The 26,693-nt window shown below is 34.6% G+C and overlaps 1 protein-coding gene across 1 annotated transcript in view; it reads right to left on the bottom strand.

Moving 5' to 3' along the window:
- LOC117335429 overlaps nucleotides 1-26,693 on the bottom strand; it is a 106,195-nt gene that overhangs the window by 51,492 nt on the left and 28,010 nt on the right. The window contains 29 exon segments of the mRNA XM_033895403.1: nucleotides 1,280-1,491; nucleotides 1,772-1,889; nucleotides 2,629-2,816; nucleotides 4,132-4,350; nucleotides 4,827-4,970; nucleotides 5,140-5,208; nucleotides 5,369-5,515; nucleotides 6,528-6,665; nucleotides 7,524-7,664; nucleotides 8,171-8,314; nucleotides 8,758-8,901; nucleotides 10,156-10,299; nucleotides 13,261-13,326; nucleotides 13,685-13,764; nucleotides 13,766-13,832; nucleotides 14,385-14,534; nucleotides 14,895-15,029; nucleotides 15,547-15,624; nucleotides 15,825-15,983; nucleotides 17,806-17,877; nucleotides 18,384-18,455; nucleotides 20,714-20,791; nucleotides 21,049-21,120; nucleotides 21,839-21,907; nucleotides 22,173-22,250; nucleotides 22,937-22,999; nucleotides 23,422-23,496; nucleotides 24,160-24,231; nucleotides 24,712-24,853. Coding sequence (XP_033751294.1) covers nucleotides 1,280-1,491; nucleotides 1,772-1,889; nucleotides 2,629-2,816; nucleotides 4,132-4,350; nucleotides 4,827-4,970; nucleotides 5,140-5,208; nucleotides 5,369-5,515; nucleotides 6,528-6,665; nucleotides 7,524-7,664; nucleotides 8,171-8,314; nucleotides 8,758-8,901; nucleotides 10,156-10,299; nucleotides 13,261-13,326; nucleotides 13,685-13,764; nucleotides 13,766-13,832; nucleotides 14,385-14,534; nucleotides 14,895-15,029; nucleotides 15,547-15,624; nucleotides 15,825-15,983; nucleotides 17,806-17,877; nucleotides 18,384-18,455; nucleotides 20,714-20,791; nucleotides 21,049-21,120; nucleotides 21,839-21,907; nucleotides 22,173-22,250; nucleotides 22,937-22,999; nucleotides 23,422-23,496; nucleotides 24,160-24,231; nucleotides 24,712-24,853 — 3,336 coding nt within the window.

The following is a 26,693-nucleotide window of genomic DNA, read 5'->3' as shown; positions in this document are numbered from 1 at the left end:
ATTGGTCTCAAAACGCAATATGCATAACTAGGCACCAAGGGAAACTTACATATGAAATTTGAGAAAGATCCCTTCAGTACTTTCTCAGAAATAGTGATAACAAACTTCAATTGTCAAAATCCAAGATGGCTGCCTGTCGGCCATGTTGTTTTCAGATTGGTCTCAAAACGCAATATGCATAACTAGGCACCAAGGGAAACCTACATATGAAATTTCAGAAAGTTCCATTTAGTACATTCTCAGAAATAGCGATAACTAACTTCAATTGTCAAAATCCAAGATGGCTGCCTGTCGGCCATGTTGTTTTCGGATTGGTCTCAAAACGCAATATGCATAACTAGGCACCAAGGGAAACCTACATATGAAATTTCAGAAAGATCCCTTCAGTACTTTCTCAGAAATAGTGATAACAAAGGCAATTGTCAAAATCCAAGATGGCTGCCTGTCGGCCATGTTGTTTTCCGATTGGTCTCAAATCGCAATATGCATAACTAGGCACCAAGGGGAACCTACATATGAAATTTGAGAAAGATCCCTTCAGTACTTTCTCAGAAATAGCGATAACAAGAATTGTTTACGGACGGAGGGACTGACGGACGGAGGGACGGACGACGGACCACGGACGCAGGGCGATTTGAATAGCCCACCATCTGATGATGGTGGGCTAAAAAATGTCAAGAACAGTTTAGTTGTATTTTATGGTAAGATCACATGTTGATATTTGACTGCAAATTAGCTATGTATTCAATATACATCCTTTCTATTAATGTGACTGTCAAGAAATGTACATTCATTTGATGTGAATTTTTGAAGTGTATGCATGCATGATTGTATAAAGTTATGTATTCCATGTAAATTCAATGATATTTGACTTTAAAGTTATACACAATTGTACACAAGATAAATTCTTGATTCTGCAGGGGTTAACAGGTGCCCTTAACACTTGCATAGGTCAGAGACTTGTATATCACAAGTCTCTGCATAGGTGTTGTCACCAAACCACTAGCTGAATATTCTCTGTCTTAAAGTCCAAATGAAATTCTGTCGTTATAACGATTACAAATATATTGCTAAAATCATTATTGCAAGTTAAATCACATTAACAATTTAAAAGTAAATTGTGATTATTAAAGCACAAAATGGTATTTTGGTAACTTAAACACCAAATATTCCATTTCTGAAATATCTTTTTATCAAACTATTGAGAATGTATCAGCAATTTAGATTCACCATTGAATCCTATGTCCTGATATCATTATCTTTGTTTAGATATTTATACCTGAGTTCATCTGTGTCGTAGCGACCCCCGGTTGACTAGGTGCACTGGTTGTACCATTAGCCCCACTTCCGACTACTAGCGCCACCACACAGACATACTCTGTGTTGCCTTGGATACCATCCCCAGAAGTGAAGGTGTGCGTAAACACAGCAGTAGCCAGATGGGTGTGGGATGTTCCTGTACTCGAGGCCGTACAGGTAACCTGGTATTGCCTGGATACCGAGAACAATCAAGGGAAATATAAAATATAATTCATAAATTAAGATCTATCTGCATCTGACATATGTAATGATATATTTAAATCTTTATGCAAGTGATGTTATATATGATATGGTCATAAGATCAGAAAAATGTCTCACTATTATGGTATCGGTCGTCTAATGGATGCCCAGCAATCTGTAAAGATTCCTTCATTGTATTTTGTCTCATATTTTGAAATGCTAAAGATTATTTGATTTAAAACTGGTATTCTGATGAGACTAATAAACCTACCATGCAGCGGCTTCAGCATTGCTTGCCGTAGTGGTGGAAGCCACAGTACTGTTAGGGCGTGTCCAGGTCACTGTGACATCACTAGAGGTCAAGGCTGTAGCAGCTACATTCAACGGAGCTGTAGAAAATGAAATATTGGTAAGATTTTTAAGTGAAAACTTTTAACCAAGACTTAGGAACATCTAGTTTTATTCTCCACTATTCAAGGACATCCTTGTAAATATTAACATGTAAACACTATTTCATATTTTGGCTTCTTTTTCGGAGTCGGACTCTAGGGTTATGGTTTTGTTACACAATATTGTCATGTATTTCATTTATCAGAATGAGATATTCTGTAAATTAGGTCACAATTACATCTAAATAGGTCACAATTACATCTAAAAAGGCCACAATTACATCTAAATAGGTCACAATTACATTTAAAAAGGCCACAACAGAATGAGATATTCTGTAAATTAGGTCACAATTACATCTAAATAGGTCACAATTACATCTAAAAAGGCCACAATTACATCTATTACATGTACATCTAAATGTGACACAATTTTACACCTAAAAAGTACACAACTACACCTAAATGTGATACAATTACATTTAGATATAACAAAACTTCATCTAACTGTGACACAACTACGGTACACCTGAATATGACATAACTACATCTAAATGTGACACAGAGAGTTCGGGACCAGATAAGACCTGAATAACATGTAGATGTCACAGAATGGTAAGGTTCCTGCTGTTTATAGTCACAACAATGACATATGGTTAACATTGTGTATTGCTTAAAAAAAATGAACTTGAAAACCAAGTGCTACATATAGTTTATATCAGAACATTTCAGTGATACTTACAACACAGAAAATTGTTGACATCTGCATTCAGGAAGTAGGTTGCATTAGTTTTTGTTGCATAGTCAAACAGGACTCCAGCTGTCTGTGATGGCGATCCACAGGTTCCTCCAGTAATAGTCTCCTGTACCTTCTCTAAGGTCTGGTAGATATAACAGTCACATCCGATAGCATCATTACCAGTCAGTGTCCTGGTGGTGGGCAAAACAAACAGATAACTAATACTGACAAGAAAAATCAAAACTGCAGCTTACTCAAACTAAAAATCATCATACTGTAATATATTGATTTCCACAGAAGACTGAAACGACTTCACATATGTAAAAGAAACTGTGAAACAAACTATAGATTTAAACAGAAAGCCTTTAAAAAGTACCAGGTGATCGATTGGGACCAGGTGTTTTGGAAGGGTAAGCATCTTCTGCATCATCAGCAATCAATGCAAACATTATGATAAATCCAGACTGAATCACATCCTCGAAATGACAGCCATGTTATAATACTTTATATTTACTTACTATTTTTGAGACATGTACACTATGTACAATGTACAGTCTAGCCCTCGTTATATTGCCACATTTCGTCGGTGTCAATTATGGCGGTATAACGAGGGTAGCGTTAGTATCGAATCATGAAAATTACAACAGTAAAAGATAATGTTGTACCAACGTTTTATTAATACACAATGAGTTAACATATAATACACCATGGTATTGACCGTACATTTCGTACCCTTCTGGCCATGATCACAAAGAACACGCTTTCGTCTCGGAGTTTCCATCTCGACTGACGAAGCCAAATAATTAATACCATAAATAAGAACACTTATTGAGCAGATACCAGTCATGCTTTATTACAAATCAAACCATACCTGTGTGTAGATGTCACATATATAAACATCGATACATATATCTACCTGACCGATAGAAACTCATTCAAGCATATAACTAAGTTACCTGTGAAAAAGGAAATACCCTGATTCTATAAATAGAACACTAAAGAGTTCCTCGATTGCAGAAAAAACGGACCAAGATGGCGATATCGTCGAGGGTTATATATAGGGATTCGGGACGTTTGTATTGTTATGAATGTGGCGGATGGCGGTATGCGAGGGTGGCGAACTTAACGAGGGAATTATATAGAAGGGAAATTCGTTCTAGGGGTGTAGTGGGCGGTATGCGAGGGTGGTGGTAGATTCGGGTGGCGAAAGGTCGAGGGTACACTGTACATTACATTTACTTATAATCTATAAAGGCTTTTTAGATGACAAATTCTATCTTACTTTATTTACTTTACTTTACAAAAACCTTCATTTCAAAGGTTTTCAAATTTAATATGAAATATATTATATCAAATATTTGAAATTTCAGAAAAGACAACAAATTAAGAAGGTAATTAACCAAGAAGAATTACATTACGATAATTAAACTTAAATATCACACAGATATATACTTAACACATATAACAGTCACATGAAAGGTGGCATACAGCCTTAATAACACCTACAATGTTTTGAATTTTGTGCTGCCCTCAAACTCATCAAATGTGGCAACTTCAAAGGACGCAAGCTGATTGTTGGAGAGGTCAATAGAGGTCAGCTCAGTCATATTAGGCAAACTTGGAAAGAAATACATCTGGTTGAGGGCCATGTCCAGTGTCTTCAGTGACCCCAAGGCAGAGAAGGAGTTTGGCTGGACATAACCAATACTGTTATTCCTCAGGGATCTGAAACAGTTGATAGATGACTACATGACAATGCTATTCCTCTGATTAATGGTAATTCTTATACTATATTCATGCTGGTTTTAGTATCAATAATCACAAATGTCTTTAATTCGGAGAAGATCCTGAGATTGAACGGAACAAAGATTTACAAATTAATGAAACATTTAATTTGAATTTCAAGATTATTTTCAAATGTTTAAGCATTAATTTTTCAGTAAGATATACAATCATTCTTTAATTCACTCATTTAAAACACATTATTTCATTTTTATATTCAGTGGTTTATATGTTGGATATCAAAGAGAAAATTCATTGAAACAGAACAATGACTTAATTGAGTCAAGGTCAGTGTGAAGAGGTTGGCCGACATATGACTTAAAAGAGTCAAGGTCGATAAGGTCAAATAATACTGACTAATCATATTTGCAAGGAGTAAAGGTCAATAAGGTCAATCATGATACCAATTAATTACTTACAGAGTCTGAAGGGCAACCAGAGGATCTAACACACCAGCGATGATATTGGTGATGAGGTTGTTACTCAGGTCAAGTGACGTCATTGTAGCTTGGTTGAGGAAGGCTACCAAGGACAGGTCAGCAATAAGGTTGTCTGATACATCCCTAAAGAATCAATATCTATATTGTTATACACATATATGTGTATTGCATTATTTAAATGATATAGCTTATACGTGCAATATATTATGATATAAAGAGTTTTGGCCTTATAAAGAGATTATTCTTTGTAGATCGAATCAGAAACAGGTACGTGTAGAGAGGATTTACTTACACTGTCCTCACATTCTTGTTAGCTAGGGCATTCGCTGGATATTCAGCAATCTTATTTTCACCCAATTTTCTGACAAAGAAAGTACAAAGATTCATCAACATAATATATTTCATTGATTGATTCGTTCATTAGATTGATTGATTGATTGACTGATTGATTGATTTATTCATTCAACAGACATTCATTAACATTAATAATACTGTAGAGTTATAATCTAAAGTCTACTTACACTGTATTGACAGATGATAACCCATCAAATGCAGTCTTGGGGATTGACGAAATGGAATTCTGGCTGAGATCAAGATACCGCGAAATTGAAGAGCTGTTAGCAAAAATGTTTCCTCGAAGAGTAGTTATCTGGTTACCACTTAAGTCTCTGAAAAAAGCCAGAAATACCTGAATGACATTATTATTGAAATAAAATTGTACCAGAGAATTTTTTATCAGGTCTCTGAAAATATTCAGAAATACCTCAATATACCTCATTTGAAAAATATATATTTCAGCTATGGTACACTGCTTGTATTACACAGGTGGAAGTACCGATTACGATATAGCAAACTGGGCCGTCAACATCAACAAAAACATATTGATGTAGTAAGACAAATATATACCATGAGCACTCTAACTTCACTTGTTAACAAGAATTACGCATAATTATATGTGTCACCTCTCTGCCTTGTCAGTATTATTTTACATGCCATTGGGTACTCAAGGATATATTTGAAGATACTTATGAAATTGAAGGTACGTACTACGTCATATCAAAGTTAAACTGCATAAATCCACAAAATGCTTTTAAATACCTATGATACTTCTATTAAGGTTTTGTTGGTCTAGCTCTTATACTTTGTCGGAAACAGATTTAATTTCAAAACCTTTACATTCTATGTCCAGAAATTTGAGGTTTTTTTCCCTAAAAATACAAAAATAGTAAAAATGCTAGTAAAGAGTGTAATTAATGCATTCAACTACACAGGCAATATTACACATATAGCCCAAGTTTGGTTGCCCTAGCCTTTATAGTTTGTCAGAAACAGCCTACCGGTAATAGGTATATACATGAGCTAAACACAAAACCTAATTAGTTAATTTGTTAGTTTGTTAATTTTTTTCCCCCAAAGTCCAGATTTTTAACCGAAAAATGCAGAAATCTATAGATATTTTAGTACTGTAAGCTCTTCTACCCAAGCTACATCTATGATTGAGGTAATGTTGGTCTAGCTTCGTCACAAACAGAGATAAACACAAAACCTTAACATTGTTGACGTCACCACTGCCCTCAGAAAAGCAACGCCTACATGTACGTGCTGCCTTTCCGACATCCATCACAGGTGATCAAAAATGTTTTAATTTTTTTGTTAATAGATAAATGAGAAAGGGCTTACAGGTCTCTTGAGCTGATGCCATCAAATGCTGCTATGTCAATATAGGTGATGGCATTCTGTTGGAGATAGATGTCTGTTGCACTCACAAACTGGAAGGCTCCCGTGGGAATGTGTGTGATCTGCATTCCATTCATGTATCTGTTCCACACAAAGGTGTATGTAAGGTGACATAGACAATACTCATGAGTATTAAATAATAACAGGATAATTCAACAGCATCACAGATTTTCTTTACAAAAGGATCCAGTAGGATAGTTAATGAACATGCATTATACATGTAAATTCATATCATTTCTAAGTAAACAACGTTAAGAAATATATAATTTAATTGTTAAGTAAGTTCAGGTGACTGACTTAAAACCAGCTAATTTTTCCAATATTTATCTAAATGAATTTCTAACTCCAGTTAAAGAAATTCTCTTTTGGCCATTTTTTTCTTTCAATCACCTTTAAAAACTAGATAGCATACTTTTTTTCCTTATGGTTGCTCAGGAACAAGCCAAGAAGAGACTTATACATTTACATATGTATTATATACTAGCTTCTCGAGATATTGTAATGCATGTGTATAATAAGGGCTGTTCAAGGTAAACATATTATTATATGGGAGGAGGGAATTAAGGCACTTAAATTAGCTAGGTGAACCACCTATAGAAGTGATTTAAATTTTGATGACTGTCACACATATCCACTTTTTTGTGAACGGTACCGAGGTATAGAAGCAGTTTTAATGCAAAAAATTGTACAAACACATGAAATACACCCAAAAACATAATTAATTTATTTCAAACCTCACCAATCCATAAATGTGATTATAATTTGAACCCAGTACCCCACCACATGTAATCTGTTAGAGTGCCTTTCCTCCATCCCTTATATGTTTTCCTGGAACAGCTCTAAAGACCAAACATAAAGAAATAACACACACAATACAGGTACAGCACCAAACAACCTATGATTTATCATACTCCAGACAGAGGATTTACACTGACTTACAGGTTACTACAGCTGACAGTATGGAAGGCTTTCTCCTGGAGGGTTTTTAGAGGATTCCCTGACAAGCTTAGTGTCCCAGATACACTGACATATTGGAAGGCTCCAGTTTCAATGACTGATATCTCAGAATTACTCAGGTCTCTGTAGATAGGAAAACATATGCATTATATCATGGTTTAGGTGGTAGTCATATTTTAACAGTTATAATCATATATATTTTGAATGTGGCTCTTGATTAATGAAGATAAACTTGATCTTGTACAACAGAATATTACCAAAATGTTATTAACTTAAATCTTATCATTCTTATCATAGGTTAGAAAGAGCTTAGTGACTATATGATATATACATGTATATATAGGACATGAATTAATTATTCAGCCCAGAAAAGAGTACTTCTGCATGAGGAAAACTAACATTTTCCCATCTGAGTTGAAACTGGTGACCTGTTGTGGGATCGCACAACGCACCAAAAACATAATGTATGCGTTGTCAGCACATCATGCACTCAATTGCGTGTGTGAGATTGTACAACTGTGCGGTTTTTGTAAGATCTGACGATCAATATTGCGAACCCCCCCCCCCCCCCCCCAAAAAAAAGACGGAATGAGTCGTATCAAGGATTAAATAGCTACAATTTTACTCACAGACTGTTACCCACTGTAGTACCGTTGAACACACCGGCAGGTACCTCAGTGAACCGGTTAGTGCCTAGACTTAGATAATTCACGTTCAGGTTGGAAAAATCCCCACCCTTTGGAAATCGGGTCAGTTTGTTGTCCTGGAGATACCTAAAATAAAGAGTCATTGTCTACTGCCAATACATGATTTATTGATTTAAAATATTGATTTACAATTCTTTGATCTTGTCATGTATAATAAAAACATATAACATATGTTAATTGCTGAGGATAAACAACTTTCACCTGGTCACCTCAGAATCATTTTTATCCAGTAAGTCAGAGTTTTGATATTTCATAAATCTACACAGATAAGTGATCTTTTTTATGCTAATGTCCTGTGGTATCCATCGTGTATCCAACACTTGTTCACTCATTTTCGCCACACAGTTATTTACTTACAAATGGACATAAAGCTTATCAATCAACATCTACATTGAAACATATGTAAATATTTATATACAGATAGTATTATGTGTTTCTTTGATAAGTTTTACCTCAAGAATTAAAAAAAGAAGGAAAGTTTTTGAAAATACTTCTCCAACCAAACTCACAGATAGGTTATACTGCTGATGTGGGCAAATGTCCCGTCCTCTATATAGGCAATGTCGTTACTAGAAGCTGAGAAACGGTAGGTCAGCGGGCAGTCAGAAAACATCCCTGCAGTCAACCAGCCAATGTTGTTGGAGTTGATCTGTCTGTTTACAGAATATATATAGTAATATTTTTAATTATTGTCATATCATTATGTCAGCCAATTTGTTTTTTGATCAGTCTCAAAATTGATCATGTACAACTATATAATTAAGCATGAAGAGGAATATACAAATGAAATTTGAGAAAGAAATAGTGGTAATGAACTTAACCTGTCAAAATTCAAAATGACAACATTTTGGCCATATATTGTTTCCTGATCAGAAATAAAACTAAACATACACAATTAGGGACCACAGAGAACCTACATATGAAATCTGATAAATACATAAAGCCCTATGAAGAACTTTCTGAGAAATTGCAATTACAACCTTCAACTGTCGAATTCAAAATGGCCACCTCTCAGCCATTTTGTTTTCCAATTACAGTACTCTAAAAAATTAAAAACCACAGCCTGAGACAGTGATCATAACCAACATATGAAATACGAAAAAAGGCCAATGAAAGACCTGAGAAATAGTGATTACAATCTTCAACAGCCTGGCCATCTGATGATGGTGAACTAAAAATATCAAGCAAAAAACATTTGACAACCAGAGCAGAATCTCCTGTTATCATATGATAGTTCTGAGACACATGAACAGAAGGACATTCTGTCTACATATAGATGGACACACAACAAATGTTAATTATCCCTTACTCATGAGTTGAGAGGAAATGACAGACTGATGCCAGTAAACCCAGTCCCAAACCTCATCATACAGGTGTGTACTTACAGTCCCAAACCTCGTCATACAGGTGTGTACTTACAGTCCCAAACCTCATCATACAGGTGTGTACTTACAGTCCCAAACCTTGTCATACAGGTGTGTGTACTTACAGTCCCAAACCTTGTCATACAGGTGTGTACTTACAGTCCCAAACCTCGTCATACAGGTGTGTACTTACAGTCCCAAACCTCATCATACAGGTGTGTACTTACAGTCCCAAACCTTGTCATACAGGTGTGTACTTAAAGTCCCAAACCTCGTCATACAGGTGTGTACTTACAGTCCCAAACCTCGTCATACAGGTGTGTACTTACAGTCCCAAACCTCGTCATACAGGTGTGTACTTACAGTCCCAAACCTTGTCATACAGGTGTGTACTTACAGTCCCAAACCTCATCATACAGGTGTGTACATGTACTTACAGTCCCAAACCTCATCATACAGGTGTGCACGTACTTACAGTCCCAAACCTCATCATACAGGTGTGTACTTACAGTCCCAAACCTCGTCATACAGGTGTGTACTTACAGGTCTGTGAGGGCAGTACAGTTGGTGAACGCGGTACTAGGGATGACGTTGATCTGGTTGCTGGACAGTGTGAGTGTGGTCAGTGCCGTGAGATTCGTGAATGGATTTTCGTGTGTAAATCGAAAACAGTTGCTGCTCAAGGTGCTAAAACAACATTAAACAATAGATACATTCTGTCCATATCTAATTTCTTATTCTTACATTGATTGAATGATATTTGAAACTTTTATAAAACAAGGGAAACACTATAAATCATAAGATATAAACATTGATTTAATTTCAAATGACACCAGATCATTCAAACCTGCTGATCATATTTGCTAAAATAAGCTCTTTTCTAAATTGTGTTTATAAAAACTTAAGGATAAAAGAAGTATAAGAATATGAAGGAAAAGTGCTTCTGAAACCTACAAACAAATAGGGATTGGATTTCACTTTTATGTTAACTATGCTTTTATGGAGCAATTCCTCTAAGAATATATTCTATGGGGCGCGCTAGTGCCCCATTTAGAATATATTCTTGGAGGAATTGCTCCATAAAAGCATGGTTAACATAAAAGTGAAATCCAATCCCCATATTTACACTTACGGATGTTGTTTCTATAAGTCTTTGTGATTACAATATTTTTTCTTTGTAAATAAAAAAAATCATATAAAAGTCGGACACAGTGGGAGGAGTCAATTTTTAGAACAGCCAATGGTGATCGACGCTTCACAAATTGAGACTTTTTTTCCGCGGTAAAAAATAGTTCTGTTTTTTATTATGATATTAACATAAATAACAAAAACATTTTGATAGATTATCATATTTAATATTGTCAAACATGTTAGATTTCAAATTAAAAAATAACCCTTTGTAACTTAAATTGTAAATGTAAACAAAGCGATGTGCTTGGCGAAAGTAGTTCCCGTACCCTGTCATATTTTCATACGCAAGTTCAAAGGTCAATGTTTCCATGCAAGAATGGTAAACAAATCGGTCTGGTATTGTTATATAATGACAAAACTTTGCAAGTGTAAATATAAATAAATAGCTCAATCATCTTCAGATCATCTTTGTTATGTATAAGTCAAGTACCAAAAACAAAGCTAAATACAACACCTTAACCTTGGTGACAGCTAATGTATGGTTTGAGATTGTTTTCTTACCATTTTGAAATATGTCAATAGATTCCTAAACAAATGAATCTTTTTCGTCTAACTATTTCTATTTTGATTTACACTAAATATTAAGTACAGTTTTTGCATTTTGCATTTTGTATTGAAGTGGTAAAGTTAACTGTTGGGATTTCGTGTTTAGGATTAACTGTTAGTGATTATGCATTTAGGATTATAACTGTTGGTGATTTTGTATTTAGGATAAACTGTTGGTGATTTTGTATCTAGGATTAACTGTTAGTGATTATGCATTTAGGATTATAACTGTTGGTGATTTTGTATTTAGGATAAACTGTTGGTGATTTTGTATCTAGGATTAACTGTTGGTGATTTTGTGTTTAAGATAAACTGTTGGTGATTTTGTGTTTAAGATTAACTGTTGGTGATTTTGTGTTTAGGATTAACTGTTGGTGATTTTGTGTTTAAGATTAACTGTTGGTGATTTTGTGTTTAAGATTAACTGTTGGTGATTTTGTGTTTAGGATTAACTGTTGGTGATTTTGTGTTAAAAGATTAACTGTTGGTGATTTTGTGTTTAAGATAAACTGTTGTTGGTTTTGTGTTTAAGATAAACTGCTGGTGATTTTGTGTTTAGGATTAACTGTTGGTGATTTTGTGTTTAAGATTAATTGTTGGTGATTTTGTGTTTAAGATTAACTGTTGGTGATTTTGTGTTTAAGATTAACTGTTGGTGATTTTGTGTTTAAGATTAACTGTTCGTGATTTTGTGTTAGGATAAACTGTTGTTGGTTTTGTGATTGGATAAACTGTTGTTGGTTTTGTGTTTAAGATAAACTGTTGTTGGTTTTGTGTTTAGGATAAACTGTTGGTGATTTTGTGTTTAAGATTAACTGTTGGTGATTTTGTGTTTAAGATTAACTGTTCGTGATTTTGTGTTAGGATAAACTGTTGTTGGTTTTGTGATTGGATAAACTGTTGTTGGTTTTGTGTTTAAGATAAACTGTTGTTGGTTTTGTGTTTAGGATAAACTGTTGGTGATTTTGTGTTTAAGATAAACTGTTGGTGATTTTAGGATAAACTGTTGGTGATTTTGTGTTTAAGATAAACTGTTGGTGATTTTGTGTTTAAGATTAACTGTTGGTGATTTAAGGATAAACTGTTGGTGATTTTGTGTTTAAGATTAACTGTTGGTGATTTTGTGTTTAAGATTAACTGTTGGTGATTTTGTGTTTAGGATAAACTGTTGGTGATTTTGTGTTTAGGATTAACTGTTGGTGATTTTGTGTTTAAGATTAACTGTTGGTGATTTTGTGTTTAGGACAAACTGTTAGTGATTTTGTGTTTAGGATAAACTGTTGGTGATTTTATGTTTAAGATTAACTGTTGGTGATTTTGTGTTTAAGATTAACTGTTGGTGATTTTGTGTTTAAGATTAACTGTTGGTGATTTTGTGTTTAAGATTAACTGTTGGTGTTTTTGTGTTTAGGATTAACTGTTGGTGATTTTGTGTTTAGGATTAACTGTTTGTAATTTTGTGTTAAGGATAACTGGTGATGATTTTGTGTTGAGGATTAACTTTAGGTGATTTTGTGTTAAGGATTAACTGTTGGTGATTTTGTGTTTAAGATTAACTGTTGGTGATTTTGTGTTTAAGATAAACTGTTGGTGATTTTGTGTTTAAGATAAACTGTTGGTGATTTTGTGTTTAAGATAAACTGTTGGCGATTTTGTGTTTAAGATTAACTGTTGGTGATTTTGTGTTTAAGATTAACTGTTGGTGATTTTGTGTTTAAGATAAACTGTTGGTGATTTTGTGTTTAAGATTAACTGTTGGTGATTTTGTGTTTAAGATAAACTGTTGGTGATTTTGTGTTTAAGATTAACTGTTGGTGATTTTGTGTTTAAGATTAACTGTTGGTGATTTTGTATTTAAGATTAACTGTTGGTGATTTTAGGATTAACTGTTGGTGATTTTGTGATACTTACATAGAAGCGATAGTGGCAGGAAAACAATTATTCTCAACAACAACAATATTGTTACTGCTGAGAGATCTGCAAAAAACAACACATAGATTACATCGTAATTGGTCAGATCCTCTGGATCTGCTTTAATTAAGTAGATGGCAGAACCAACATTGTTTAAATCCTGATTTTTTTATTTCAAATAACAACCACATTTAGTACATAATACCATTTCTTGCAATCTCATCTTGACTTTAAAAAATTGTTAGTATATTACATCTACATGTACAGTTGACAGAAAGTCTGTCAAAGGTGATTTTAAAATTGGCAAATCAGACAAAAAGAATGCAAGCATCTGCAAAACCATTGAAGTTTATGGACTTGAAATGTCTGATGATGGGTATATTGGTTCTGTTTCTCTTAAAAAAAATGTTTGAAAAACTCTTACAATGTCAGTAATGCTGGGAGCTGTGTGAAAGTTCCTGTTTCAATGAAAGTGAGATAGTTGCTGTCGAGTAGGATGGTTTCCCAGGGATGTCATGTTAGCGGAGCGAACAGTCTGAGGAACATACTGGAAATGGTTACTACCCAGATCACTAGAAATAAACAATGTGTACATATGTAAATAAGCCAGTAAAAACTATCATTTCTATATAGTTATGTTGGTAGAAAAAATCCTTTATAAATAGCCAATTAGAAATTCTATAAACAAAACAGCCTGATTGGAAATTCTATAAACAGCCAGATTGATAATTCTATAAACATTAATCTCAAATTATACTGTCTCCTTTTATTATTATACTGGAAATGTCAATATATTTAGGACAGCGTTTTTGCTGTATTAACAAAATTTAGAATGTGGAAGGAATTAAGATTTAGTTTTTCTTGTGGAAAACATGAAACGGATCATCAATTTCCTTTAACAATCTTTCTTCCAATTTTTCTCAGTTTTTTTTCTTCTTTTTTTTTAACGTTTGTGACAACAGCTCAATTACTAGTGACAGAGGTAAGCTATAAAACTCACAGCATACAGATCGAATTAACACAAATTAGTACATCATTTCCAGGTTATCACAAGATATATAAAATGTCTGCTGGCCAAATGATGGTGTTATCATTATAATGTTACATAAACAGACCATACTCACACATAATTAAGGTAAGATAGACAGGTCAGCACGTCATCAGGGAACTTGTCATTGGTGAGGAGGTTAGAATCCAGATTAAGATAGTAAAGGATGGTCAGATCACAGAAGTCTGTAGACAGGAACTCTGGGATGAGGTTGGAGTGGAGGTACCTGGATTACAGTACACAGATAACAAAATTAAAAAAAAAAAATCAGAATAAATACATGCAAGAATACATCTATCTAGGCTTGTTCTGAAATCTTACAAGTGTCAAAATTTACAAGTATTTATTCTATATGTATTTTCATTTTTTTTCCATTCAAAAAAACTCCAAGACACATTTTAACAGTTGAATTATTCATTATACCCACCTATTTTACCCTTACTCAATCACGCAACATTATACAAAGATTGTTTTTATTGGAAAATAACCTATATAAAAAGAAAAGAAGATTTATTCCTCAAATACCATAACAGAAATTTGATAATAAATTTTAGTCATATTAATGTTACTTTTATAGAAAACATACATATAGCGAATGTTTGGGGAAGTGCTCCACAGTTGAAATGTTCTCTGTCGTTTTTCGTGAAGGCTCAGTGCAGTAGGAGAAAAGCCATCATCACTGTACAAGGTCATGTTGGTTATACGGTTTTTATCAGCAAAACTATATATAACCAAACCAAACATCAACAGATGAAAAGGATTGACACAAGGAATAGAATTCTAAATACCCGTATAGTCAACAAGGCATCAGGCAGGAACAAACTGAAACTCTAGATTATACAAGAATAATCAATAGATATCTCTACAATCAACTTCAATAAATACAGGATCTCCCTAGATGTAAATATATTTAGATGGAGATCTCTGAATGTATTACTTTATTTATTTGCAAAATGTCCCTGACCAAAAATAAGCCAAAAAAAAAAATCTTCATTTTCGCAGAGTCATCAATTTTAAGTTCACATATCATTCATAGAACAACTTGGACATTACGAGTCATTGTGATACATGAAGCACCAGCACCATTTACCTGTCATATATACCTCCCTCTCCTTCCACACACGCTCCTCCCCCTCCAACAAAAGGTTTTTGTTTTTACTTTTAATTCATTGGTAAGGAATTCTATATTTCCCACCATTGTTCCATGGGTAGGGGACTAATAAGTTTAGTATACTTACACTTTAGTTAGCTTGTCATACTGCTGTTCGGACAACACTACATGGGGGTAACTGGTCAGAGCATTGTCACTCACCCACCTACAAAGTTAGTAATGGTAACAGAGTTATCTCCCCTGCTCTATATTTCATACAAAAGTAAATCTGTTGGTAGTAATATTGTACACATTAATAATTGACCCATTCCTTTTTCATTACACTTTTATTTTCCTCTTCTCTAAAAATTTAAGGTATCTAGGAATATGTTTTATATCTGTGAGGCTATAATGTATAGTACTTACAGATTTGTGAGGTTGCCATTGATGTATTTGAAGGCGTTATAGTAGATATTAGTAAGACCGTCACCTTGTAGCTGGCTGTGGAGCTTCAGTGTAATCAGGGCAGGCAGGTTGGTTACACTATCCTCCTCTAGAATAGTTAATTTGTTTTTAACCAAGTCTCTGAAAGATATAAATATTGCTATCAAATTCAAAATCTGTTTCCAAGCTACCAGATGTAAGAATCATGACACAATAATAATCATGTTTCAGTTTGAATTATTACATAACAGTCCTGTTACACCATGTAATGCAGCTATGTCATAAATATTACAACAACCAATAACACCACTGTGATGTCATACATAGCCATGATGTTACAAATATTATATGACATCACATGATTGGCTTAATTGTAGCAAAAAGACATACCATCCGAGTTGAAATTCACTTGCTTATAGAGAATTATGTCTGAATGTTTTAATTACATTTTCAAAAAGTATGAGTTATGTGATGAACAGAATCTTGCACTTGTGGCTATGTTATACAGAAATTAGTGAGTTTGTTAAAAACTTTAATATACCACTAGCCAAAAGGCTTATGGCATATATATCAACCTATTGAACTTGTTTAATAACAAATAAGCAACTCATGTGAAATCTCCTTATGGTGTATAAGAAGTCCATCAATGAGAAATTAAACTTTGAACTATATCATGAAATAAATTCCTTAATTTATATATACTGTTATTTATGGTGAGATGAAGAACAAGAGATCCCAGAGGGATCTTGGCGCCCACCACTGAATGATCTTTATACGTTCTATGTCAGATTGATCTTCTCCCTACTTTTCCCTTCATTTTACTAATCTGTGCAAATTGAGAAACATCCCTCCAGTACTTTTCAAACAAGGGAATCCTAGCTATATAAGAAATTTGAGATTTAGCGATAATGGCTGTTTGTTTGCCAGATTGTTTTCAGGACAGACTGGTCCCAAAATGCAATACGAGGGACCAAGGGGAACCTACATATGAAATTTGAGAAAGATCCCTTCAGTACTTTCTGAGAAATAGCGATAACAAACTTCAATTGTCAAAATCCAAGATGGCTGTCTGTCGGCCATGTTGTTTTCCAATTGCTCTAAAAATGCAATATGCATAACTAGACACCAATGGGAAGCTACTTATGAAATTTGAGAAAGATCCCTTCAGTACTTTCTGAGAAATAGCGGTAACAAACTTCAACTATCGAAATCCAAGATGGCTCCCTGTCGGCCATCTTGTTGACGGATCAGTCCACAAATGCAATATGCATAACTAGGGCCCAAGGGGAGTCTATAAGTAAAATTTGAGACATATCCCTTCAGCGCTTTCTGAGAAATAGAGGTAACAATCTTCAAGTATCAAAATACAAGATGGCTGCCTATCGGCCATCTTGTTGATGGATCAGTCCCAAAATGCAATATGCATAACTAGGGCCCAAGGGGAGTCTGCATATGAAATTTGAGACAGATCCCTTTTGTACTTTCTGAGAAATAGTGGTAACAAGAAGTGTTAACGGACGGACGGACCACGGACGAAAGGCGATTTGAATAGCCCACCATCTGCTCATGGTGGGCTCAAAATATGTAATGAATTATTTGGCAAATATATGAAACAATTTATTCTGAGATATTGACAAAATATTGATATCATTCATGTTATTCATTTGTAAAATGTTATCACTTTAAATGGCAGATCAAATCATGATTGTGAAATAATAATACGTATCTATCCTTAGATTATAAACAGCTGAAAAAACTGAGGAATTAACAAAAGAACACTAAAGTTGTAAGGAAACAATGAATGATCCATCATTCTATAGTAGAAACTATCAGTAATTAGATCAATAGGTCTCTCTCAAATTATATGCATGCCTGACATTCTTAACTCAGATCGAAGTGAGCACAGCCAGCACAGCAACGAAAATACACAATGGCTTCCTGATTTCTGCTGATAAACACTTACAAATGTAGCAGATTTGGCATGTTGGCAAACACTCCTTTGGTTAATGTAGTCAACTCATTGTTGTGGACCTCACTTAAAAGGAAACAATACTTTTTGTTAAATAGCTATAAAGTGTACAGGAACAATGCAAAGTCTGAATATATATAATCATGATAATACATTTCTGACTTCAGGATTCAATCCGATTGTTAAGGAATTGATCAGAAATTCTATATACAATTAGGAGCATCACATCGTAATGATGATTATAAAAAGAATACACATATACCAATAATGAAATATTATAACTCTCAAGATTGATAAATTCATTTCAGTAAATTCTGATTTATGTGTAACAGGAGAGGAGAAAATGTAGCGGCCAGACCGGGGTTCGAACCCGGGACCTCCGAACACTAGCCGGATGCTCTACCAATTGAGCTACCTGGTCACCGATGTTCGACCCAGTCCAGTCCCGCTACATATGTTTTTATAGTCTTTCGATCCACTTCAACTTTACACAAAATCCACCTCTATAAACTTAATATGATTTAGTATTGTCTTGTTTTGGAATATTTTACCATCAATGTACAATGACTTACAGAACTTTAAGGTTGCCGATTTGTTCCAAAGCTGTAGGCTGGATGTATCTGATGGCATTGTTACTTAGATTGCTGTCAAATTGATAAAATCACAATAAAATATTTCCATGTACATGTATATCAAAATAGTAAACAAAAATAAGAGTTTTCTAAAGCATTATAGGGACCACGGAACCAAATGATTTCCCATAGACGGTAATGTTAACGTTTATCACTGTACTGCTTAAATGGAGTTTTCAACACTGGTCCAGTAGCAATAATTTTGAAGTATGTCATCTCGGAAACCTCTAAATGGAATTATAAAAAATTCTACCAATTTGAACTTTTTTTATATGGGGGCCGCCATCTTGTATTGAAATCAGCACCAAAAATTCATCTAAATTAATAACAAAATACACACTTACTTACCTCCCCCTGACAAAAACAGGCTAGCAAAAAAATAACTGTTTTTCTATATATTTTACATCTATATGTATTGCCCGACCCACATATTAAAACTTTGGAAACTTCTCTCATCTTAATATCCAATCAGTAGGCCCCGATGTATTCACCTTCCTATTAAATCTTCTGCCCAAACGGGGAAAGCCCACATTCTATTTTTGATTTGGTTCCGTGGTCCCTATAGAATCGTACACATTTTTCAAATTTAACTTTTCTGGGACAGGATAGGACCATAGGGTATGATGTCCAAATAGGAAGTGGCTGGCTGCAAGTCTTGGGCTGGTAGGTCAAGTCTTCTATTGGTACCGGAGATGGAAATTCGTATTAGAAAAGGACATAAAAATTGAAACAAATTTTTAGTTAAAATAGAAATATCTTGCTGAATTTTAAATCCAGATAGATGTCTTTTGGTCATATAAGAGTACTGATATTGTACTACTGAAAAATATAAACAAATAATAAATACCCTGAAGATCAAGGGCAGATAACTCCATGCTATCTCCCCACCCCCCTTATTTCTCGCCTTTATCTTAAAAAAACCTAGGACAAGAGCATTTTTGTATATAATTGAGTCAAACACACACACAGGACAGTGGGCCGGGCTAGGGACAACAAAACTACCAAAATAACCACCAGAAATCGAACCGGGGTAGTGACAACAGAACAACCAATCACATCACCGAACACCGAATCGGGCTAGAGTCAAGAGTACAACCAGAAAAAACACCAAAAATCGAACCGGGGTACTGACTACAGAACAACCAGACACACCACGGGACTACGAAACACGCGTTATACAGCTACCATTGAAATAGATACTATATTTTCCTATTAACCTGGTCTATGGCCCCCTTTACACTGTACACAGGCCCATATTTTCATTATAAACAAGCTCAGAATCTAATTTCCTGCTTAAATTCTGCCAAAATATCTCCATGATGAAAATACCAGCCGAATATGTTCAGATCGGTCCCGTAATCTGGTGTCCAGGGACGCTGAACGGCATAAAATGTCAAATCCGGTAGCTCCCTATAGGGACCACGGAACCAAATGATTTCCCATAGACGGTAATGTTAACGTTTATCACTGTACTGCTTAAATGGAGTTTTCAACACTGGTCCAGTAGCAATAATTTTGAAGTATGTCATCTCGAAAACCTCTAAATGGAATTATAAAAAATTCTACCAATTTGAACTTTTTTTATATGGGGGCCGCCATCTTGTATTGAAATCAGCACCAAAAATTCATCTAAATTAATAACAAAATACACACTTACTTACCTCCCCCTGACAAAAACAGGCTAGCAAAAAAATAACTGTTTTTCTATATATTTTACATCTATATGTATTGCCCGACCCACATATTAAAACTTTGGAAACTTCTCTCATCTTAATATCCAATCAGTAGGCCCTGATGTATTCACCTTCCTATTAAATCTTCTGCCCAAACGGGGAAAGCCCACATTCTATTTTTGATTTGGTTCCGTGGTCCCTATAAGCCTGTCCCATTAATTGCTGAATGATTGCCAAAGAGACACTTGTATAAAACACATAAGAATATGGAAATTTACCAATACGTTATTGTTAAAAAATGCTAGCTATTCAACCAATATAATGTGACAATAACAGGACAGGTTTCTTTTTGTTAAAGGGGAAATAACTTCCAATAATCTTAGATTGTATGAAGGCACATAATGTTTCTGAATATCGTTGGTAATTAATTAACTGCAAACTTCAAAGAGGTGTGTCAAAATAAAACCCAAAAAGTATATGCAGGACGTATGTTAAATCTTGACAGCCATGTATAAACTTAAAGGCATGACAAACCAAACCAGGGTTAATTTTAGTCTATAGTGACCACGCTACATGCACAATAGACTAGTAACTCACAGGTGTTGTAGCTGGGATGATGCAAAATAGGACAGGTGAGACCTGGAAACACCTGTAATCAGGTTCTCGTCAACTCCTCTGTAAAAGTACAAATTAAACAATCAATCATCTGTCAGTTATCAGGTTCTAATCAAAACCACTGTAATAGTATAGATTATACAATCATTGGTCTGTCTGATAATCATATATATAGATATATATAATTTTATCACAATCATCATTTTCAGTTAAATCAATCATTTTATCACAATCATCATTATCAGTTAAATCAATAATTTTATAAAATCATTATCAGGTTTTTGAAGAAAATGTTATTAACAAAAGATTTAACTTACAGAAACAGAAGAGTGTTGACATCTTTAAGAGCAGATCCAGGAACATATCTCAAACTGTTTCTACTTAACCCACTGTAAAAAAAAACAATCGGCATACCAATTAAGGGAGGTAACCCACTGTAAAAAACATCGGCTCATCAATTAAGGGAGGTAACCCACTGTAGAAAAAACCATTGGCATTTCAATTAATAGAGTGACTTCAACACACTTTAGAAAAAAAAAAAAAAGGCATTTATATCAATTAAGGGAGGTAACCCATTGTAGAAAAAACATCGGCACATCAATTAAGGGAGGTAACCCACTGTAGAAAAAACCATCGGCATTTCAATTAATAGAGTGACTTCAACACACTTTAGAAAAAAACAAAAGGCATTTATATCAATTAAGGGAGGTTACCCACTGTAGAAAAACCAAAAGGCATATCAATTAAAGGAGTTATACTTAACCCACTAAAAAAAAACTATTGATAGATCAAATAAAGGAGCTTTACAAAGAAATTTTGAGTTTCACAAGAGTGCATGTATTTTCAAACTTTGCTTGATTGATCAATTGATAATCAATCCAGATGTACAGGTATACACGATGATTCATGCAAATATCTTATGATGCAAATTAAAAAAACACTGATTTTTTACTAATCAAGGGGAATAACTCCAAAGTCATCAGTATAATTACATCATAAAAGGAATTGTTCATTCAACTGATATCAAAGGTGATATTTATATCTTTATAAAGTAAATTTATGAAATAACAACACAGTAATTTCCAGTAAAATCTAAGTGATACTTACAGGTACTCGATGCTGCTACCACTAAAATAGCCAGTCGGTATCATATTGATACTGTTCTCTATCAGAGATCTGCAAATTTGAAATATATCTTTATCAGCTTGTACATTTTTATATGAATGATCAATGTTTATTGTGGTTAATGTCTGAGATAATGTTTACCAAGAGTTGTCAACTTCTATAAAAAGCTCAATTTTATAGTTTTTCATAGGAATTTGTCAGACTTTATGATGTCATTATTGCAGATGTTACAATACATCACACAATGTTAAATTGTAGCAGCCTACTACAAATTCTTTAAAACCTTTTCAGATCCTCCAAATAGAAATGTACTTACACTTTGGTCAGTGTTGAAGGCCAGTTTATTTTGGTGTAGTTGTGACTAAACAAATTTATTGAATTTTCTCCGAGCATCCTGTAACAGAATCATAACAAAATTCAAAATGTAATGTCAGTGTGTAATTAATAGCGTAAAAGATCAACAAACAAGTGACAAGCTTGGAAATACCATATTACAGTGGTAAGTTTGTAAATACAAGATTACATTGGTAAGCTTGGTAATACCGTATTACGGTGGTAAGTTTGTAAATACCAGATTACAGTGGTAAGTTTGTAAATACCAGATTACAGTGGTAATTAGCTTGGTAATACCGTATTACGGTGGTAAGTTTGAAAATACCATATTACAGTGGTAAGTTTGTAAATACCAGATTACATTGGTAATTAGCTTGGTAATACCGTATTACGGTGGTAAGTTTGAAAATACCATATTACAGTGGTAAGTTTGTAAATACAAGATTACAGTGGTAATTAGCTTGGTAATACCGTATTACGGTGGTAAGTTTGTAAATACCAGATTACATTGGTAAGCTTGGTAATACCGTATTACGGTGGTAAGTTTGAAAATACCATATTACAGTGGTAAGTTTGTAAATACCAGATTACAGTGGTAATTAGCTTGGTAATACTGTATTACGGTGGTAAGCTTGGAAATACCGTATTACGGTGGTAAGCTTGGTAATACCGTATTACGGTGTATGACAGGGGTATGCTGAAATGTGGCATTGACATCAGAATTGGTATTAAGAATATTGTTCTCACATTTCGGTCAAGGCCGTGTTGGATACATCTGGGACAGCCGTCAGTCCAGTCTGTGTGATAATACTGAAGAGACAAAAACTCAGCCAAATTAAAAACCAATTACAGCTTCCAGGTACTGTAGTATATAAAGCAGGAAATGAAATCAGAGAAGCTGTATGTTAATTATATGTCTATAAAACATAGTCGGAACAATAGAAAATGATCAAGTCCACAACATTAAATAATATAGATGTCCTGAAACACAATACAAAGTATGTCCTTATACACAGGATTGTCAGATCAAGTTTCTATACCTACGATACCAGGTAGAGTGATCAATGTCTTTATAAAGATGGGAATCAAATGATACAGGTTTTGAGGGAAGACACGGCCTCTAGCTCTCTCACCAGACAGATATTGACTCAATATAAATAGTTGGTGAGATGAAAGCTGAACAATTAGGCCTTGTAGGCCATAAAATTGTCATTATCAAATACATCACTTACAGCTCTGTCAAACTTGTCATCGAAGTTAGCAGGTTCTTCTCAATCAACACAAACGTTGGCACGCTGATAATCTTTCTGAAAAGTATTCAGAATAATAACAACACAATTAAATCATTTCAAAATAAAATATAAAAAAAGATATTGAAATTTTCAATTTTAATGAGATGTCAAAAGGTAACTTTGTATTTTAATTTGAAAGGCTTTACTATTATAAGGATCTTTTATCCCTGAGAAAACAGTCTGTGAGGATATACAGGTAGAAAGTAGAAACAGCATGGGTCATCAGTCCATTCAAGCAGGTTAAGGCAAACTGGTTCAATTAGCTTTAGGCTTTAAAACAGTTGTGTATTGAGTGACAAAAATTAAATGATTCATAAGAAAATATCTCCATATTTTAGACACTATCAGAAATTAATACAAAAGTCAGATCTATAAGGTAGAATGAAATTAACAACTATACTTTTCATTTCATTCCAAATATAAGTGTAACATTAAATTTGAAAGATACATTATGATATCACAAAGTGTTATCCTCAAACTGAGACCTGGATCTGACTGTTATCCAGATAACAATTGGAATCAAACCAAAGCCTTGTAAGAAACATATACATTATATCACAACAATATAGCAAACTCTCGACTTATAGCTTTCACAGCTATTTTCTTATTGTCAGATTTTAAACTCATTTGTGTTTCAGAGCCCTAGTGAATAAACACACCAGTCTATACCATACTTACATCGATGTGACAGAGGCTAAGGAGGAGAAGGACTCTGTTGTCAGGTTGTCAAATACATAATTTTTCAAATATCTGAAATACAAAATAGTGTACAAATTTTGTTATTTGATATGAGGTCATTCATTGTGCAATATTTTCATCCAATAAAAACAGTAAGGTACACACACAATAAATATGTAAGTGAGTCGTGTCACTGTGAAACACTTTGTGACATATTGTGACATCACAAAAGTTTTAATGGTACAGCGTATATTGCCCCCCTCCCCCTAAAAGCATTTCATTACAAAATATACCATAGCCCCTATATAAAGTCTCTTACCCGATCCCAGTTTACATTGTGTCATTTTGACATGTATATAGTTTTATTAGAAATGAGAAATTGAAGGGGGGGGGGGGGGGGGGGGGGGCATTTTCCATGATTCAAATTACCATGCTCTACACCGGTTCCCTTGTTAGCGGACTGCAGTCCTGGTTGAGAGTTAAGGGAGAGAAACAGTCTTGTAAAATAAGTGACAATATTAAGTAAAAACACAAATAACACAGCTGACTTACACTGTCCCTGAGCAGCCAGTGACAACTCGGTCACCTTCGTTACAACTACAGCCGGAGCAAACACGTCCATTGTACTCACTGCTCGCCAGATGATAGTGGCTAATGGCACTAGATGTGCTATCTGACCACAAACCCCAGAAACCTAGAAAGTAAAAAAAGACATACATTATCCAGGTTTTCCATTGAATAGGACCACAGGCATTTGAAATTCTTACAATATCATGTATAGAATAACACAATAACAAGGAGCCGCAAAGCTTGGCATTATCCCCCGCGCTCCGCAGTTGGTATGAAAACCCCAATACATGTATATATCAAGCTCAAAGTAAGAGTTATTAAGGAAACAGTAATTTGGTATTTTTGATTAAGTCTCTATGGTGACAGAAAAAATACCGAAAATGGAAGGTCCGCAATAGCAAAAGGCACAACTAGTCTGATATATTCAGAAAGTTTCAAGGGGCTGCATTGAACAGTTTTAGAGTTATAGCCCGGAAACAAAAGGAAACAGTAATTTGGTATTTTTGATTAAGTTTCCATGGTGACAGAAAAAATACCGAAAATGGAAGGTCCGCAATAGCAAAAGGCACAACTAGGGCACTAGTCTGATATATACAGAAATTTTCAAGGAGCTGCGCCAAACGGTTTTTGAGTTATAGCCCGGAAACAAAAGGAAACGGTAATTTGGTATTTTTGACTAAGTTTCCATGGTGACAGAAAAAATACCGAAAATGGAAGGTTCGCAATAGCAAAAGGCACAACTAGGGCACTAGTCTGATATATACAGAAACTTTCAAGGAGCTGCGTTGAACAGTTTTGGAGTTATAGCCCGGAAACAAAAGAAAACAGTAATTTGGTATTTTTTATTAAGTTTCCATGGTGACAGAAAAAATACTGAAAATGGAAGGTCCGCAATAGCAAAAGGCACAACTAGGGCACTAGTCTGATATATGCAGAAACTTTCAAGGAGCTGCGTCAAACGGTTTTTGAGTTATAGCCCGGAAACAAAAGAAAACAGTAATGTGGTATTTTTGACTAAGTTTCCATGGTGACAGAAAAAATGCCAAAAATGGAAGGTCCGCAATAGCAAAAGGCACAACTAGGGCACTAGTCTGGTATATACAGAAATTTTCAAGGAGCTGCGTCAAACGGTTTTTGAGTTATAGCCCGGAAACAAAAGGAAACAGTAATTTGGTATTTTTGATTAAGTTTCCATGGTGACAGAAAAAATACTGAAAATGGAAGGTCCGCAATAGCAAAAGGCACAACTAGGGCACTAGTCTGGTATATACAGAAATTTTCAAGGAGCTGCGTCAAACGGTTTTTGAGTTGTAGCCCGGAAACAAAAGGAAACAGTAATGTGGTATTTTTGACTAAGTTTCCATGGTGACAGAAAAAATACCGAAAATGGAAGGTCCGCAATAGCAAAAGGCACAACTAGGGCACTAGTCTGATATATACAGAAACTTTCAAGGAGCTGCGTTGAACATTTTTTGAGTTATAGCCCGGAAACAAAAGAAAACAGTAATTTGGTATTTTTGATTAAGTTTTCATGGTGACAGAAAAAATACTGAAAATGGAAGGTCCGCAATAGCAAAAGGCACAACTAGGGCACTAGTCTGATATATACAGAAACTTTCAAGGAGCTGCGTCAAACGGTTTTTGAGTTATAGCCCGGAAACAAAAGGAAACAGTAATGTGGTATTTTTGACTAAGTTTCCATGGTGACAGAAAAAATACCGAAAATGGAAGGTCCGCAATAGCAAAAGGCACAACTAGGGCACTAGTCTGGTATATACAGAAATTTTCAAGGAGCTGCGTCAAACGGTTTTTGAGTTATAGCCCGGAAACAAAAGGAAACAGTAATTTGGTATTTTTGACTAAGTTTCCATGGTGACAGAAAAAGTACCGAAAATGGAAGGTCCGCAATAGCAAAAGGCACAACTAGGGCACTAGTCTGGTATATACAGAAAGTTTCAAGGAGC

This window comes from Pecten maximus, chromosome 10 (genome assembly GCF_902652985.1).
Source record: "Pecten maximus chromosome 10, xPecMax1.1, whole genome shotgun sequence".
In the NCBI taxonomy this organism is placed as follows: Eukaryota; Metazoa; Mollusca; class Bivalvia; order Pectinida; family Pectinidae; genus Pecten; species Pecten maximus.
Note: the sequence above shows the minus strand (reverse complement) of the source record. Positions and strands in the feature narration are given on the sequence as shown.